The sequence below is a fragment of the Cyrtonyx montezumae genome, unplaced genomic scaffold (assembly GCF_038088225.1).
Source record: "Cyrtonyx montezumae isolate F1298 unplaced genomic scaffold, pur_monq_1.0 scaffold_19, whole genome shotgun sequence".
Classification (NCBI taxonomy): Eukaryota; Metazoa; Chordata; class Aves; order Galliformes; family Odontophoridae; genus Cyrtonyx; species Cyrtonyx montezumae.
The window spans coordinates 1,264,981-1,281,768 of record NW_027071925.1 but is presented as its reverse complement, the minus strand read 5'-3'; the positions used below and the strand labels follow the sequence as shown (position 1 = coordinate 1,281,768).

The 16,788-nt window shown below is 54.4% G+C and overlaps 1 protein-coding gene across 5 annotated transcripts in view; it reads left to right on the top strand.

The window, feature by feature from the left end:
* The window catches only part of PIK3R5 (phosphoinositide-3-kinase regulatory subunit 5), a 44,224-nt gene extending 34,588 nt beyond the window's left edge, over positions 1 to 9,636 (top strand). For 3 of the 5 annotated variants that reach the window (XM_065735117.1, XM_065735114.1, XM_065735115.1), the window contains exons 7-19: positions 514 to 688; positions 1,276 to 1,429; positions 1,772 to 1,855; positions 2,597 to 3,347; positions 3,712 to 3,865; positions 3,987 to 4,112; positions 4,328 to 4,453; positions 5,084 to 5,177; positions 5,882 to 5,958; positions 6,483 to 6,576; positions 7,861 to 7,943; positions 8,179 to 8,291; positions 9,255 to 9,636. In XM_065735117.1, the coding sequence (XP_065591189.1) occupies positions 514 to 688; positions 1,276 to 1,429; positions 1,772 to 1,855; positions 2,597 to 3,347; positions 3,712 to 3,865; positions 3,987 to 4,112; positions 4,328 to 4,453; positions 5,084 to 5,177; positions 5,882 to 5,958; positions 6,483 to 6,576; positions 7,861 to 7,943; positions 8,179 to 8,291; positions 9,255 to 9,396 (2,173 nt within the window). In that variant the 3' untranslated portion in view covers positions 9,397 to 9,636. Of the gene's footprint in view, positions 1 to 513; positions 689 to 1,275; positions 1,430 to 1,771; positions 1,856 to 2,596; positions 3,348 to 3,711; positions 3,866 to 3,986; positions 4,113 to 4,327; positions 4,454 to 5,083; positions 5,178 to 5,355; positions 5,743 to 5,881; positions 5,959 to 6,482; positions 6,577 to 7,860; positions 7,944 to 8,178; positions 8,292 to 9,254 lie in introns of those variants that run through there. The other 2 variants (XM_065735116.1, XM_065735118.1) reach the window with 2 other exon arrangements.
* The last annotated feature ends 7,152 nt before the right edge of the window (positions 9,637 to 16,788 follow it).

Here is a 16,788-nt window from a genome sequence, read left to right as displayed (position 1 = left end):
GCAGACAGCCTCGCTGGTGGCAGAGCAGGAGGAGGTAAGCTGTGGGTTCAAGGGCTTCCCCTGAAGTCTGCCAGTCTTGTGTATTTTCCTCCAGATGCCCTCAGCAAGGACACTGTGGCTGGTACCTGCACCATCTCACTGCTGAAGTCCTTCAGATAACGTAATGCTTTGCAGCAACTTAAAGCTCAGGAGTGCTGTAACATTCACCTTGCAAAGGAAGATGTTTTCGGACCTTCTGTTCCCCCGACCTTCATTATAAATGCTGGATGTCCAGTTTGGACAACCGGCTGCTAGGCTGGAGCCCTCCCGGGGCTGGTGATATGGCAGGGAAGCACAGAGGGGTAGGATTCCCACCCACCCTCCCACCCAGCAGCATGGCTCTGGCAGCACTGTGCAGCCACGGCCACAGCTCATGGGAGGGGACACTGCCATCTAGCGTGACTTTGCCCGAGGTTGCGTGCCACCAGCGTGCCAGCCTGCCTGCCAGCTCTACCCACCATTCCGTGTCCCCAGGACCGTGCTGCTGCTGAACCACTCCGAGGTGCAGAGTGAGTTCCTTTCCATCGCAGAGAAGCTGAGCGGCACCGAGCCCCCGCGGCATGCTGCACTCATCCTGCTGCTGGAGCACCTCTACCAGGTCACCTTCGGCACCCACTGCGACCTGGACAGCCTGCACCGCCTCCTGAAGGTGGGCACGGCCTTCCCCTTCTCTTCTCAGGTCTGGGCTCCAGTGTTGCTCCTCTCCCTAACTGGAGAGAGGAGGAGAGCCCTGATTTGAAATGCAGCGCAAAAATTCATTTGACCCTGGGAACTCTTTGCTCTGGTGTTTACGGGGGGCAAAATCTTGTGGTGTAACCCTGGTGGCTGTGTTCGGAGGTGTTCATCCTTTTTTTCCTGGGTTCTAGTGACAAGACTTGCAGGAATGGCTCAGTGCCATCAGGGCTCAGGTTAGATACTGGGAAAAACTGCTTTATTGAGAGAGTTAGATACTGGAACAGGCTTGGCGGGAGGTGACTGATGCCCCATGCTTGTATGTGTTTAAGAAGTGCTCTTAAAGATAAGCTTTAGCTTTCAGTCAGCCCCATGGTGGTCTGATAGTTGAAGATGATAATACTCTTCCAACCGGAACTATTCCTACTCCTTCAGCTCTACTCTTATTCTACTCTACTCTTACAATTTTTGGATACGATTTGGAGGGGTAGCAGAGGTGTCATGATTTGGACTCCGTGACCATCCCTGTAGACCCATGCTCTCCCTCGGCTCTGCCCTCCCCAGGCCAAGACATTGGACGAGCTCTCTGAGATCTACTCCAGTGCTGCTGAAGCTCAGGAGATCGCAGCTGCCAGCAGTGACCCCGTGCTGGCCCGGGAGCGGCTGCAGAGCGTTCTGCAGGACATTGCTGGGGCAGCGGCACTTCCTGCCATCGCGGGTGAGAAGCCCTTGCACTCTTCTTGCTTCCTGGATTCAGTGCCAGCTTGATCCCAGGCATGGGATCCCTTGTGTTGAGAGCTATGCCCGGAAGCGTGAAGCTCTGTTTTATGCCAAACTTGTGGGTGAGATGAGAACATTCAATCAGAATACCAGTTATAGCAATGATGTCTGCCAGCCTGACCCGGTGGCTCTGAGAGCCTCATGTGACTTCAGGCGTTAAGGACGACACTGATGTGAGCTGCCTGTATCTCCACCATGGGGTGGATTTGCAGATGCTTTGTGGAGGGGCTTGCAGCACAGGGAGGGTCCCCACAAGCTGACTCCTCTCCTCTCTCTACAGGACATGCACAGTCCCGCAGGCTCCAGCCCATCCCCATCCCTACTTCACGCTGCTACACTTACAGCTGGGACCAGGATAACTTTGGTAAGCAGAGAGAGGTCCCAATCCCCCTGTACAGGGCTCCTCTGCAAGGAGTAGCATGAGCTGCAGCCCAGAATGTTGGCCAAGCACTGAGCCAAAACCACCCCAACCCATGGAAGGGTTTTCTGACCCAGTACCCCTTGGACACTGCATGTCTCTGGAGCAGCCTCAGTTTCTGGCTGAGCAGGAGGCTTTGCTGTGCTCTCAGCCCAGCCACAGCATTTTTTCAGGGGAAGCACAGCTTCCCCTTCTGCTCAGCTGGCCTCTTTGGTTTCCCCATTCCTGGAAGACCTCTGCTGGCCCCATGAAGGTTGAGCATTCACTGCTCACTGGCTCCAGTGTGCTGAACCTGCTCTTGGGCTTCATCACCTCCATGACTGTCCATTTGCAGTCTGATTTTCCACACACCTTGCTTCCCTCCTCTCCTCTCCTTTCCTCTGGTTAAACCTGGATAGGATGCAGAGTGCACTGGGAACTCTGCATGGGAAGGAAGCAAAACCTCAAACACTGTTTGTTTTTAGAGAACCCAAACAGAACTTAACCTCAAACGAGTTTTGTTTTGTCATTAAATCAGAGTGCCTTATGGAAATGTAAAGTGCTCAGAAACAGGTATCTACTCTTTGCTTGAAGCCATGCAGGGTTAAGGAGAACGCTGGCCATGCTGCCATAGAGCCATAGCCTGGGATGTCCATGCGGTGCTCACATTTCCTATGCCAGAACTGATCTCCCTCCCATGCCTTTCAGATGTCCTCAATGATGTCCTCAGCAAGGAGTGCAGCGTTGTTGAGCCTGTTGCCTCAGAGAATGAGGAGGATGAGGAGGAGGAGGAGGAGGACGTGGAAACAGATGGCTGTTCTCCAGAGCAGGACTCGCTGCTGTCCCCCATCTCCTCCATTTCCAAAGGCTCTGTGTACTCGGTGCTGTCAGAAGAGGGACCCAAGCACTCGCGCATGTCCCTCTTCACCAGCTCCAAGGACTCCATCTCGGAGCTGACGGTGGCCTCCAAGAAGTCCTTGCGCTCTTTTGTCTCCAGCCTGAAGGACTGCATGGACAGCGGGTACGCGGAGGACAGTGACGAGAGCTCTCTGGAACTCTCTGGACGGTCAGAGCTGAAGGTGGAGAAGACCCACCACAAATACAGGCACACGCTGACCAACAAGATCTACAAACTCTTCAAGAGCAAAAGCCAGCTGGTCCTGAGGAGAGAGCTGAAGGACTGCCCAGATACGGGCTCGCTCCCGCTGCGCCGTGCCGAGAGCCTGTGCCATCCCCAGGCCAAGCCCCGCGTGCCAGCACGCTCCCGGCGTGCTCACTCGTTGCCACAGCACGGGCTGGGCCAGCGGCTGCAGACCCCACAGACCCCACAGCTCCTCAGCCTGCCCCGCCGGCCCTTCCTCAGCTATGATGAGGATGCCAAGGTGGCCACCATGCGTGTGGTGGTCTTCGGCTCTGACCGCATCTCAGGGAAAGTGGCCCGAGCCTACAGCAACCTGAGGTGAGCAGGGCAGCTTGAGGATGTGGCTGTGGGGTCTGGTGGGGCCCGTGCCTTGATGGCTTGCTGCTGTGGTTGCCAGGGTGCTGGTGTGGGGTGGCTGAACAGCAGGGCTGTGCAGTGCTGCTGGTGTGGCAGGGGAACGTCCAGCTGCTCTTGTCTGGCAGCGGAGGTGATGGGGACACTGACTGCCAAGGGACACTGCCAGTAAGTCAGTGTGGCACAGAGGTGTTCCAGCCCACACCCCATGAGTTCCTTCCATTGCTGCCTCACTCTGAGAGGGGACAGGACTCTGCACATCACACCCTGCCTTGCCGGGCTGTACCAAAGTGCTTTGCTCACCCAGCCCCCTTCCTGCTTCTCCTAGGCTGAAGGAGAGCACCTGCCCCACACTGACAAGGTACTTCAAGCTGCAGTTTTTCTATGTCCCCGTGAAGAGGAGCTGCCTGCTTCCAGCAGCCCTGCTGACGCATCCTCCCCCATCCCCAAGCGACCTGCAGCTCCGCACCTCGGCGCAGGCGGTACGTGCCCTGCTCATCCCACAGCAGGCCGGGCAGCACAGCCCTGCTGTCCCTTTCACCAGCCCCAAGCCTGGGGAGAAGAGCTGGGGCTCCGTGGTGACCCCACCATCTCTGGTTTCAGGAGCCCATCTTGGCTGGGGCCGAGAGCAGTACCAATGATGTCTCCCACTACATCGGCATGTTGGACCCATGGTACGAGCGGAACGTCCTGGGGCTGATGAACCTGCCCATGGACGTCCTGTGTCAGGTACACGTGTTGAATGGCAGAGCCTGGCATCCCCCTTTGCTGATGTACATCTGCTGAACATTGTGCCTGGACCTATCCAGTGGGTGTAGCTGTGTGGGCATGGGATGCAAACGGGTGGTTCTGGTGGTTGGGAGGAGGATTTCCATCCCTGAGGTGGTAGTGCTGGGCTATAGGTTCCGCATACCCACCAGGGTTGTGACCCCTCCTCACTGCAGTCTGCCAAGCCTGAGGCTGAGTCCCAGGAGGACTCCCGGGAGCAGCTGCCCATCCTGGCTGACATGATCCTCTACTACTGCCGCTTCGCCACGCGCCCCGTCCTGCTGCAGCTCTACCAGACTGAGGTAGGCAGAGGAGCTCTGCCCCAGCTCACCGGGGGGAAAGGGGTCTTTTTCCTGTGCCACCAGAGTGGGGCCCACCTGGGAAGTGGATGTGGGTATGGCACAGCTGTTGTGTGCCGGTGGGGCTGAGCTTGGTCTCCCCATATTCCCTCGGGGACCTGTGCTCTGTGCCCACAGTACTTCGACTGATGCTGTGGCTCAGGGATCCAGGGTGTGCAGGTGCTGGCCCAACCATTCTCAACTGACACGAGCAGAGGGACTCCTGTCGGTGCTGGCAGCTCAGTCACATTGCTGGAAGTCTCTGGTGCTCTTTCTCCCAAACCAAACCCCTCCACAAAACCCCATGTCCATAACCTGCTGTGCGCAGAGAGCAGCTGCAGTGGAGAAGGTTTGAATGCAGTTCTGCGGTGGTGGCTTTGACGGTCCACGTGCTGATGGTCTGTTAAAACAGTCTGAGGTGTAGCTAGAGGCAGGTGCCACCCGAGGCAGCGATCGAAATGTGTATTTTGAAAGATGAAAGAATTTGCCCCCAAATGACCCATTTCACATGGAAAGGAGTGACTGGGGAAGGTTACATCCTCCACCCCCACGGCCCGGTGAGGTCATCTTATCGCCCTCTCCTTCTCCTGGCAGCTCACTTTCATCGGGGGGGAGAAGATGACCGAAGTATTCATCCACTCCCTTGAGCTGGGCCACTCGGCGGCCACGCGGGCCATCAAGGCATCAGGTCTGTGACCGTTCCTTCTCTTCCCATCTCTGCAGCCTTGGGGTGGGTGTCCGCACACTGCTGGGCTGGGAGATGTGTGCCAGTGGGGGCTGCAGGGGGCTCTGAAGCCAGGCACAAGATGCAGGTGTGTTTCATCAGTTTGGAAGTGAAGCCTCATGGTTCTCGTGTTCCTCTTCAGGAGTGAAGCCCCGGCCGCGCTCTGCTCTGTTTTCTGCTGTGTGTGAGCAGGTTCAAGCCCGCAGCTCGAAGGACATCTCTTGGCCAACCGCCGTACTGCATCCAAGCGCTGCGTGGTCTTTTTAACCCGCTGCTTTTCTGACATCTCACTTCGTCCCTCTGAACTGATCTCACAGAGCATCCCCTCCCCCAAAGATTGTCAGGGCCCCACTCCTCCAAAGTGCTGACTTGGCCAAGACCTCTCCCCGATAACTCAGGAAGCCACCAGTCTTCTCTGACTGATCCTGCTGGCCAGCACTGCTCTCAGTTTGCAGGACCACTGCTGTGCTTTGCTTTGTAACTCCTGCCCTGGATGAATTGCTTTCTGGCAGCTTTTAAGCCACCTTTTCCTTTCTGCTCTGCGACTGCGTTCAGCAAACCAGGATTTTTTTTCCTTTTCTGTGGGTGCTGTGTGCTGCTGCATCCGTAACCCTGAAGACTGCGGAGAAAAAAGCCACTGGGTGACATTTGCTCCTTGTTTTGTGCAGGTCCAGGCAGCAAAAGGCTGGGCATAGATGGAGACAGAGAAGCAATCCCACTAACACTACAGATCGCCTACAGCAAGGTGAGCACATGGGGATTGCACAGCACAGATGTGGCAGAAATCCACCGCAGTGCTGCCTCAGCTGGGGGCTGAAAGAGACAGGTGCTGGGAGTGTGCTGATGGAGCCTGAATCCGACTCCAGTGGAGCAAGAACCAACTAAATTGTCAGCTTACTGGCTAATTGGTGGTGGCATTCCACCCCTGGGAAGCCCAGGGTAGTAGGGAATGTGCAGCCTGCTCCCATAGCCTTGATGCACACTGGATGCCGGTTTATACTGGTGGGCTTTGCCTCCAGGGGCTGATCTCCTGCTGGACACAGCAGTCCTCCTGTTTTGGTGGTTTCTCTAGTGTTACCTGTAATGACGTGCTACCTCTGACCAGTTTTTGTAATTCCAAGGTCAAACAAATTTGAATGCCTACTCAAAATTTGCCTATTTAGCTCTACGTAAACCCAGGTTTGGGCCAGCCCAGCCTAAGGGTAGAAGTGGGAGGCAGGGTAACAGTCTGAAGCACAGCATCTCACAGGCTTTGCTTTGTCCCTGCAGACAGCCATCAGTGGAAGAAGTCAGTGGAACGATGTTGAGAAGGTCTGCACATCTGTCAACCTCAGCAAAGCCTGCAGGAAGTATGAAGAGCTAGGTGGGTGCAGCTAGGCTTTGGGGCTTGGAGTGGGAAGCGATGCAAGGGAATGGTGGAGTGAGAGGATAGCGTGGCTCCTCGAGGCAGAGCTGGGGATGTGTGACTGCAGAAGACATCTGGGAGATGCTGTTGTTCCCTAGGGCAAGAGGGAGGGTAACCTTTGGCTCTCCTTAGCACCGTGCCAGGGTTGAAAGACATTTGATTTCCCATTATCCTATAGCTTCAATCTTTTGTTGTGTTGGGTTGCCCATTAGGAAGAGGTTAGACTTGCTAAATAAAGAAAAACTGAGGGAGGGAGTGCTCGTCCTTGGTTCTGCCTTCGCAGCAGTGGTGACCTGCAGCCAGCTTTCTGAAGCTCCATTTCCTTCCTGCCCTCACAGATAGCCGCCTGCCATGTGGGTTTGTTTCATGATTATCTTTCTTTTCTGCTCAGGTTGCTGATGGGGTATGAATAAGGACTTGAGGCTTTAAAGGGCAGCAAGGCTTTCAGTCTGTTAGTGTGCTGATGTAGAAGCAACACCTCATTCTTGCTTGAGATCTGCTGTTTTGACAAGCTGACACCCAGTTCTGAGTAAACTGAAGGGTTTGTTTTAGTTCCTTTTTCCTTGTGTGCTTTCTGTCTGGCAGATTTATATTCATGAGCAGAGCACTCAGGGCAAATATGTGACCTACCAAACAAGAGATAGCTCCTATGTGCCCCACGGAGCTCCACCCAAATCTCCATTCCTCCTGTTGGTGCTCCGTTAAGCCCTGCAGACAACCCTGGGGAGCTGGTTGCTCACCTCCTCTGTATCTTGAGTTGAGTGTTTCTGTAGAGTTCAGGACCTTTGCTTGTGCACTGACTGCTTCAGAGCATGACCTCAACTGAGTGCTTGGGGAGAAGCTTCTCCTTTGTGAATCTCCTTCCTTACAAAGAAACCTGATCTCCTGAAGGTCTCTGTGTATTCACACTCAGCAGTTTGGCCACAAGATGTCACTGCAATTCCAGACAAGCAAGAGCATCTCCAGGCGACTGTAGGAAGGGCCATGACGCTGGGGCTACCGCTCTTCTCCTGCTTAGGTGCTAAGATAGTTAAACGTTCCTTGCTGCTGTGTTTGCAGTATTACTCACGTCTCTCTCACTGCTTTCCTACCATGCAAGTAGAAAAGCTACAGCTATACTGTATTTCCCTGCAAGTGGAGTCCTGCTGAAAGACACTCGCTTTGGGATGTGCTGTTGGGCAGGGGTACCAGCTGGGTTCCCATCAGGATCTCCAGGAGATAACAGTTCCCTTTTTGTTACAGCCTCAAAGACAGAGTGTCTCAACTTGACCATGACGGAGGTAGTGAAGAGGCAAAACTCCAAATCAAAAAAAAGTTTCAATCAGGTAACTCAAATCATGGTGCTTTTACATTTGGTATCAGGAGGTCATTCTGAGTCAGCTGGGGGAGAAAAAGGGCAAGAGATGGAGTTTGAGACCTGCTGAGCTGTCAGCAACTCCTTGGGGGATCCAGTTCCCGTTGGCCACCAGCCCTGGCTTTGGGGTGCCCAGCTCCTTTTCCCTGCACAGGGATAATGCACAGAGCCTGTCAGATCCCTCACTTGAACTCCTTTTCTATCAGCAGCTCAGTGTGTCCCAGATCAAGGTAGACAAGGTCCAGATTATCGGTGCGCAGTCCTCCTTTGCTGTGTGCCTGGATCAGGATGAGCAGAAGATCCTGCAGAGTGTAACCAGGTAAGATCTGCAGCGTGGCACCAGCCTCCCGTGATGGTGCATCCTCTGTGTGAGGACTTCTCCATGGAGTACATGTGACCATGAGGGACAAGGTCCTGATCAGCATGGTGTACTGGTGTACCTGTGCCACATGCCCAAGCTGGTGTGACGTAGTTCAAGCTTTGTAGCACAGCTGTGTTCATGTGGGATGAATGGTCCTGCTCATATCCCAAAAGCATTTTACCTTTTATGACTGCCACAACCTACAGGGTGATCCCTAGTCAACTGTTCAGCTCCTTGAAGACAGCTCTTCCAGCAAGACAGCTTGTAAGTCAGAGGAAAGTCACACAACATAAATGGGTTCTTGGAGAGCTCTAGGTGTATATGAGCAGAGCCTTCAACTTCTAAACCTTACTGGGGTACTCTGTCACCTTGAATGTGCCCATTTATCTCCCACTCATGGGTTTCACCGGAGAGATGAGGGCAGGGGGTGCAAGAATTATTTATTTGACTGCTCATCCACCAGCTGTGTCCCTAGGGAAGAAGCTGGCTCCTTGGGGATGGGACTTGAAAACTCTTTGGAGGCAGTATTCTTCCATGGATCAGACCAGCTGACCCACTGGAAAAGGACTTCAGATGTTATTTCTTTTTCTAAAGAGAAGCTTCGTAGGTAACTTGTTTGCTGTGCAACCCAAGGGAATAATGTGAGAGTATAGTGCAGGAAATGCACAAGGAGCTATTTCCATTTCCCCAGAACAGAAGGGATGCAAAAATTCTCATTTAATGAGTGTCAGAAATTGCTCTGTATGGATCTTCTGTTTTAGATCCCAATCTGAGGCAGCATATAGGACCTGCACCCTAGCACCCCAACCCCGGTCCTGTTAAAGACTGATTCCTGTTTGCAATGTTTCTGCTGCACACCAGGGCCATGATTCTGAGCCACGCACCCCACATACATCTTGCTTTCTTTTTGCTCCCTCGCAGGTGTGAGATCTCGGTGTGCTACAGACCCAGGGACAGTGATCCCCTTGCACTGAGGAGGTCCTCTTTGACTCCCCAGGACCCCTCCGAGTTTCATTCTCTCCTGTGTTTACCCATTTCCACCTTCAGTGGAGCACTGCCGTAGAAGACCCCTGTGCCCTCATCGGACCACACACGCATCCAACACCAAAATGAAGCTGTCAAGCTGGAAACCAGCCGCTCTTGTCCAAGATATCCGTAGTGTGGTGATTGCACTGCTCCTGATCCGAGCTTAGCCCATCTTTGGGAAATGACAACATCAGTGTCAGGCTCTGGTACACCTCAAGATTCCCTGGGAGGAAAGTGAGATCTTCACCTGGTTCAGCAGGCTGCCAACACCTGAGCTGAGAGGCAGCGACGTTTCCCTGCCAGCAAATGGTTTTGTGACCATACTTAGTGACTGCAAAACCCATGTGATGTTGGGGAGAATGCAACCAAGTGCAAGTCTTTGGCTGAGTGGTGGGAGGTGGAGATGGTGCATATGGAGCTGGAAACCACCGAATCAATGTTCAGATGATGTCTCACCTGCAGCAAGACAGTGATGCTGGGGATAGGGACAGGCTTTCTCAGGGTTTGCTTTAAATTATGAAAGATGGGTGTCATGCAGAGAATCAGCACAATGCAGAATGACCCAGCTGGGGCCCAGAAGGAGCCCAGTGTGAGTTACAGTCTGCTCTTTGTGTTCCAGTGAATCCGGTGCAATAGGCCATCCCAGGGCACAGGCAGCTCGTCACACATACGTGTTGACTGTAGATCCAGGACCTGCAGGAGATCACCTTCCAATTTCTGCAGTTTCAGTGTTCATTCAGGAGGGAGATGGAGTTGCTGTTCAGCCGGTGTTCTCAATTCCTGCTCGCCAGTGCTTGAGTGCTAGAAACATCCCAGAGGCTGAATGCTCAAAAGTTGCTTGAGATAGAGCAGGAACCATGCTCACACTCACAGGAGGGAGGGAAGTACTGGGTAAACTGCTAGGATTGCCTTGACCCACCTCAGGGTGTGGCTTTGGTAGACAAGGACCCAGCACCAATAACACTAGTGCTCACAAGCAATGATATGCTTTGAGATCCCTCCCCCCCTGCACAGAGGGCCCCCATCCCCCCCTGCCATGTCCTTCTCCCTGTGAGGCCTTAGGTACAGGAAGTTGCAATAGTTTGAGCTTTTGGAAGTATTTTGACCCCAGAAACGATAAACGTGGATGAAAATGCCTTGCTTGATTTCATATCCCTCGAGTTGTTTCTCATTAGCTGGTGGTTGCTCTAACAATAGCTAGCAGAAGAGCGTGCTGCCTGCTGCAGGCTAAGAGTATGCCAGCCCCGAGGCTGTGCTCCTTGAGAAGCATCTGGAAGGGACCTCCATCCTGCTGAGGCTGCAGGGCTTGGCCACAGTGAGCTCCACTCCGTCCAGGCCCACAGCTCCTCCAGCAAATTGTCTCAAATGGGGCTGAAGTTTGACAGATGTTTGTTTTTTTTCCCCTTCTTCTTTAATTGTTGTTCAGTTCATTAAAATAGCACCTTATCCTGTCAAAACAGTGCTATTTATGATCCCTATATCCGTGGCTAAATATATCCCTGCCGCTGCTGGTGGTGTAAATCTCTTTGGTCTCAGCTGGCCCTACAGAACTACAGGAGAAGAGTTTCCATGCTGGGGGGGAAAAACAAGCACACACTCCAGGGACTCGTAATCCGGGCTCATCTTTTGACCTCTGATGTTTTCTGGAAATGAAAAGAAGGAAGTTCCTTGTACATATGTGCGGCCTCACCAGATCTGTGTCACACTCGTGCTGATCTGTAAAATAACGTTCAAAGAACTTTTAAAGTAATTGTAAGATATTAAAGGCAGATTTATTTCCAGTATGAGTGCGGTGTTGTGTCAGTGTTGCCCAGCAGGTGGAGGGCACAGCTCTGTCTGCGTGCAGAGGACACCTGGAGCTTTGCAGAGGGCAGGAGAAAGCTCAGCAGGTCACCGTGGCTGTGGGACGGGTATGGAGATGGGCAGTGGATAGCTGAGCTCAAATGCAAGTTTCAGTGCTGTAACTCCCACATCAGCTTCATTCTGGATTAAGGAGGGATGCTTGCAGAGCTTGTGTGTGCAAGGTGAGACCTGTGTATGCCTTTCCCTTCTTGAAGTGCGTTCAAGGACAGAGGTTGAGCTGGTAGGGGTGAGGGCCAGGGCAAAAAACTCCTAAACCACGCATCTGTCACATACGGTGCCGTGGGTCATGTCCTGGGTGCAGGGACTTGCCCATAGGTGTGTGCAGCTCAGTGCCTTTGATCTCTTCCTCATGCTGGCAGTGCCAGGGCAAACCCTTCCCCTTGCACTTGTTCCTGGTAGCAGTCACAGCCCCAGTAGTGCTGTGCTCCCCATTACATGTGCATACACTGCTGCAGCTCAGGTGTCCTTCATCCCAGCTGGGCTCCCTATCCACTCTCCTGTGTGACCCTCCGGGACTGCCCGGCCTCGCAGGGGCTCACCAACACAACTCACATCATTTCAGGAGGAAAAAGGAGAAGCAGAAGCGAAGCACAGGGCCCTGCCCTGCTTCCCTCTCCCAGCACACATGGTTCAGCATTGCAGGTAGAACAGAATGTAAGGCTGCTGCAAGTTTTCCTCATTTCTAAAGGGCTTTGGACAGTGCCAAGAGCTGAGAAGGGTGGGTGACTGCTGTGTCTGGCCTTCACTCAAGACCAGTGAGAGTGGAGCTGGGAAGCAGGATGCTGATGGAGGCTGATCCTCACCTGGCAGTGCCTGCTGCTCCGGTGTTCTTATCTCACTTGTGCTAATTAATGATTGATTAAAAGTTAACGAGGCTCCCAGTGCCTGGATGAAGAATGGTTTTCCTAGCAGGGAAAATTCACTTGAGAAGAGGAACAATGTGCCAATGACGCAGAGCTGCGTGAGGATCAATGTGCTCAGACACAGCCCGCGTGTCAGTGCCTGCCATGAGCACAAGGACCAGGGTGCAGCCAAAGCAATTCGCTCCTTGCTGGTCCCACTGCTCGTGGCTCTCAGAAACTGGCGTGGCAGCAACCTGGCAGAGGACACAGCTGCTTTCCTTGCTGGTGAGATGTTCTCAGTGCACCATGCATTGCCTGCAGTGTCCTTCCAGTAGAGCTGTATGATCCACAGGCTGAGGCACCACCCCTGCAGCCAGAAATGAGTGGACAGCTATGTCTGCAGAGCCGGGGCTCGGGCAATGCCTCACTCTGAAAGAGGCTTTCTCTGTACAGCAGTGCCTTTCTTTCCCGCAGTTGGCTTCTGTGTTGACTTACAACCAACCATGGCCCTAAGCCATGTGAGAACAGGACGCTCTTGTGAGAGGTTCCTCGAAGAAACTGCACAAAGCTCAGCCCGCTGGGAGTCTCCCTGCCCAGGAGCCCAGCTGAAATGTCATCTCAAAGCAGTTTTTGTTGCTGTTTTCAGGGCAGTTTTAGTGGCACACGAGGTAATTTCACCAACAAGAAGTGAAGGGGTAGCTCCATTTGCACCCCTTCTCCAGCACACGGTCCCCAGCAGGTGATGTGAGGGATGAGGGAAGGAGCTGCATGCAGGCAGCACCCGTACCTGCACACCCACAGCCCATCATTACCCCTTCCCACACAGTGGGGTGACCCAGGGGTGGGTGTTTCCTCTGAGATGTGACATGCTGGGGCGGGCACGAGCAGTCTGCAAACAGCTGAGAGCGCGTGATAGCAGAGATTCTTCTCTGCTTAACTTCACGGCCATCGCAGAAGGAAATATGTGCTGATCTTCAGGCCGGAGCCAACTTCTGCCCCTCTTGGAGAGCCATCTGTGCTCTATCACAGCTGAAGCCTGCGTGCCTCCAATGCACCTCTGTACGTAGATGTGCTGTGAGCACCCATGCGGGCAGACAGGTGGCACTGAGCTCCCTGCTGCAGGGAACAGCTCCCCGTCTTTTAGGGTGAAAGAGTGGGTGTGAGTCTGTGTGCAGCACATCTCTGTTACTCAGACAGACCTGCCCAAGGGTATCACTGAGCACAGTGTGACATGGATACGGTTCGCTTGTCAACACACGGCCACCCCCAGCAGGTCGGTGCATGCTCTTTGTGTCAAGTTTCTATCCCAGCAGGCACATGAAAAACAAAAGCACGCCCGCAGCCAGGCCCTGCACACATCTGCAGCTCTGAATGGGGGATTCACTCCAGCACATGCTCAGTGTCCTGGGGCTGTGCTCACCCCATGCTGCTCAGGCAGCCGCTGCCCTGGGTGTCTGCTGGGCAATTTCAGAGTTCCCCACACTGTGTCGGTTTCATTCCTCCTCTGTGGTTTTCTCCCATCTTCCTTCCTCCCCCACGACTTTAAAAACCACGAGGGAAGAGGCATTTCTTACGGAGGTAAGGGAACTGCAGTGCCCTCACCTTGATCCTGCTGCTGGGAAGGCACAGACCAACCAACCTTTTGCAAGACCTGGAAACCAGAGGGAAATGAGGGATTTTTTGGAAGCAAAGCAAATTACACCCAGACTGTTTTGGGAGGGGGGAGGAAGGAGGCTGTGTACCTCTGGGGCTTCCCATGTGTTTGTGGACAAGACAGGCAATGGAGCAGAGGACCCTTGAGTTATTTTTGCAGGTGAGCCTGAGCAGAGGCTCAGTGATTGTGTAGGAAAATCAGAATGTAAAGGTAGGATTTCTTTACCTATCCACAGACTGCAGTGCAGTGGGGGCCAGCACCACGGGGCTGGGGGGTGGTGGGGAAGTGGGGATGCTGGGATGCAGCCTGGCTCTGAGCTGCTGTGGCCGTGCACAGGACAGGGATGCTCACCATGCCTGGCTGTGTGCTCTGATGGATGGGTTCTGGGCCCAGCCCTACCCATGTGAGCAAGCATGGGGTTAGGCAACAACCTGCCCCTGCTCTGCCCCACCCCACGGGATGGAAGCTGGAGCTCGTGCAGCCTGAAAATCCACTGTGGGAGCAGCCCTGCTCTCATCAGTGCACTGAGTGAATCGGAGCAGAGAGGCTGTGATGAAAAGCACCGTTTCCTCCTGCATGCCATCGCTGGCAGAAGCAGTAAGCACGGGGATTTGATCTCATTCCAGAAGTGCCACCTTGGCACCCACATCATTTCTGGGAGCGGAAACGCTTGCCCTTGGCTTATGTGCATGCAGCACTTGAGATCTGTGCAAAAAGCCAGAGCTGGAGGAGGTGTCCAGCAGCTGACCTCAGTGCTGGCAGCATGGGCACTGGCACACGGTGGCTGCAGCACCCACCTCCTGCTCCCTTGGCTGCTCCGTGGCTGCCTGCTGTGTGATACCAGGAGCAGTGGTTTCTTATCAGCTGTCTGCTCAAGCTGTTTGCTTAGATTTTCTAGCCCATATTATCCTATAGGTGAGCAGTCATCCCTCCTGCTGCTAGTGCTTGCACAGCCTTTATCTGCCTGTTTCCACCCTTGCAAGACATGCTGATGCTGCTCAGATTTGCAAAGCCCATGTTTTAATATTATCTTCTTCTGCTTGCTTCTCACTGTGGGTTTTTCATAACGTCTTGAAGATGGCTTAGTTTGGACAAACCAAAAAGGCAAACTAAGTTCACAAAACCTTGGATTCCCTTTTCCCCCCAGTACCCCCATTCTCTCTGTTAAAGATAGGATGAAGCAGAATCTGGAAGGGAGAGACGTGATGTAAAATATCACTTGGTCTGCAACCTGCTCCCTTGTAAATGGGAAGAAAACCATCCCTTGGCTTGAGCCATGGTGATTCAGCCGTGGGCCAGCAGGGCCTTCCCTGCAGGCTGGGTGGTTTGGCAGGAGCAGTGCTCACACTGAGTCCTTTTCTTCCTCCAAATACCTCTCCTTCCCTCAGAAACCCAGCCAGCTTGCTGGGTCTGTTACAACAGCAGCCACGCAATGACAGAAAATTAAAGCATGGAGGAATGAAGTTATCTGGGAACAGAAACCAGAGTAGGAAGAGAGGTGCTCCAGAGCTCCTCCTTGACTGAAGAAGAGCTTTGTGCATTGGAGGTGAGCACAGGGTGATGGTGCAGCAGGGAGCACTGGAGTACAACAGCCAGGAGAGAGCTGGTCCCAGTGCTGTGCCATGCCCATCAGCTGTGCAAGCCAATGCTCCCCACTGCTGGTGTGCTTTCAGGACCCAGCAACTACCCCATCTCTATGCACACAGAGCTGCGTGCCACTCCCCAGCAGGAAAGCCCCAGGCTGGGCAGCACATTCCCCTCTGAGCTGGAAAACCCCTCCTGATCTGCTGCTTCAGGTGAGCACTTAGTTGTGTTGCCCAGAGAGAGCTCTTCCATAGAGATTGTTATGGAAAACACGGGGAACCAACTGCTTCCTCCTCATTACTCGTGTTGCCACGAGCAAATGTGACCCCACCTCCAGAGGCTGATGCTGAAATCCTGCTGCTGTCACCAGGGACAGAGCTCACAGGAGGGGAAAGGTTCCAGAAAGGCCACTTAGCAAAATGGATTTGGGGTCAGAACCCAAGAGGTGGTGGCACTGGGGGGTTAATCCCCCACGCTGTGGCACAGGAAACAGCTTCTGCCTGCAGCAGGAGTTCCTGCATGCCAGGTGCCTGCTGCTGCTGCAGGATGCGTGGGTGAAAGCTACGAAGCAGCAGTGCCCAAACCTCGGCCATGGCACGCTGGAGAAGCGAGTCGTGATGCTCTGCAAACAGCGTGCACTGTGTCCCTGCAGCCCTGCCCACGTCACACAGAGATGTCCTTCGTGAATGGGGGTGTGAACAGAAGCAGTGGATGGGAATCTGGTTATCACCCCATCTGTGTGGGGCGTGTGGGGCCCTTGGCAGTGGTGTGGCTGGGGGCTGTGAGCAGCAGCAGCCAGCTGAGCGGCCGCCTCCGGCCTTCCTCTGCCGGGCAGGAAGGAAGAGGGTTATTTTTAAAGCTGGGGCCCAGGTATGGAGCCGTACCTCGTGTTGTTTTGCATGTATTAAAGAAGGTGAGAAGTGCCATTCCCATGCCCTGTGTCACGGACCCCCAGGTAGCTCAGAGCCTGAAGTGCCGCTGCTGGGTGCTGAGCCGGCCCCAGTCGTGCTAATGCGGCTGTACAAACGGGCTCAGCGCGGGGGGGGGGACCCGTGCAGTCTCACCTGCATCCTTCCCCAGAGCGGCCCCATCTCGGCTCAGCCCCACTGCCGAGTCACGGGTGGGACAGCACGACAGCGCCGAGCACGAGCAGAGCTCTGCACCAGGCCCGTGTCAGCGCGGTGACGAATTTCCCCGTGACCCCATCCCTTGCGGGGGGGGTGGGACGGGGCTGGGGGGGGGGAGGGGGCAGGGTGTCCTCGCAGCTGGCAGCGGGGTGCACCGTCCCACGGCGGCGGAGAGCAGACGTGCGTTGCAGATGCGCGGAGCAGATGCGCACGGCGGGCTGCCAGCGCTGGCAGCGGCACAAAACTTCGAGCTGGAGCTGGAAAAGCCGCCCGCTCGGACAGACTCCTCCTTGTCTCTCGTAGCAACACCGGCTGCTCCCGGCGCGGGGCAGCCCGGGCGGTGCGGAGCGGTGCCGGAG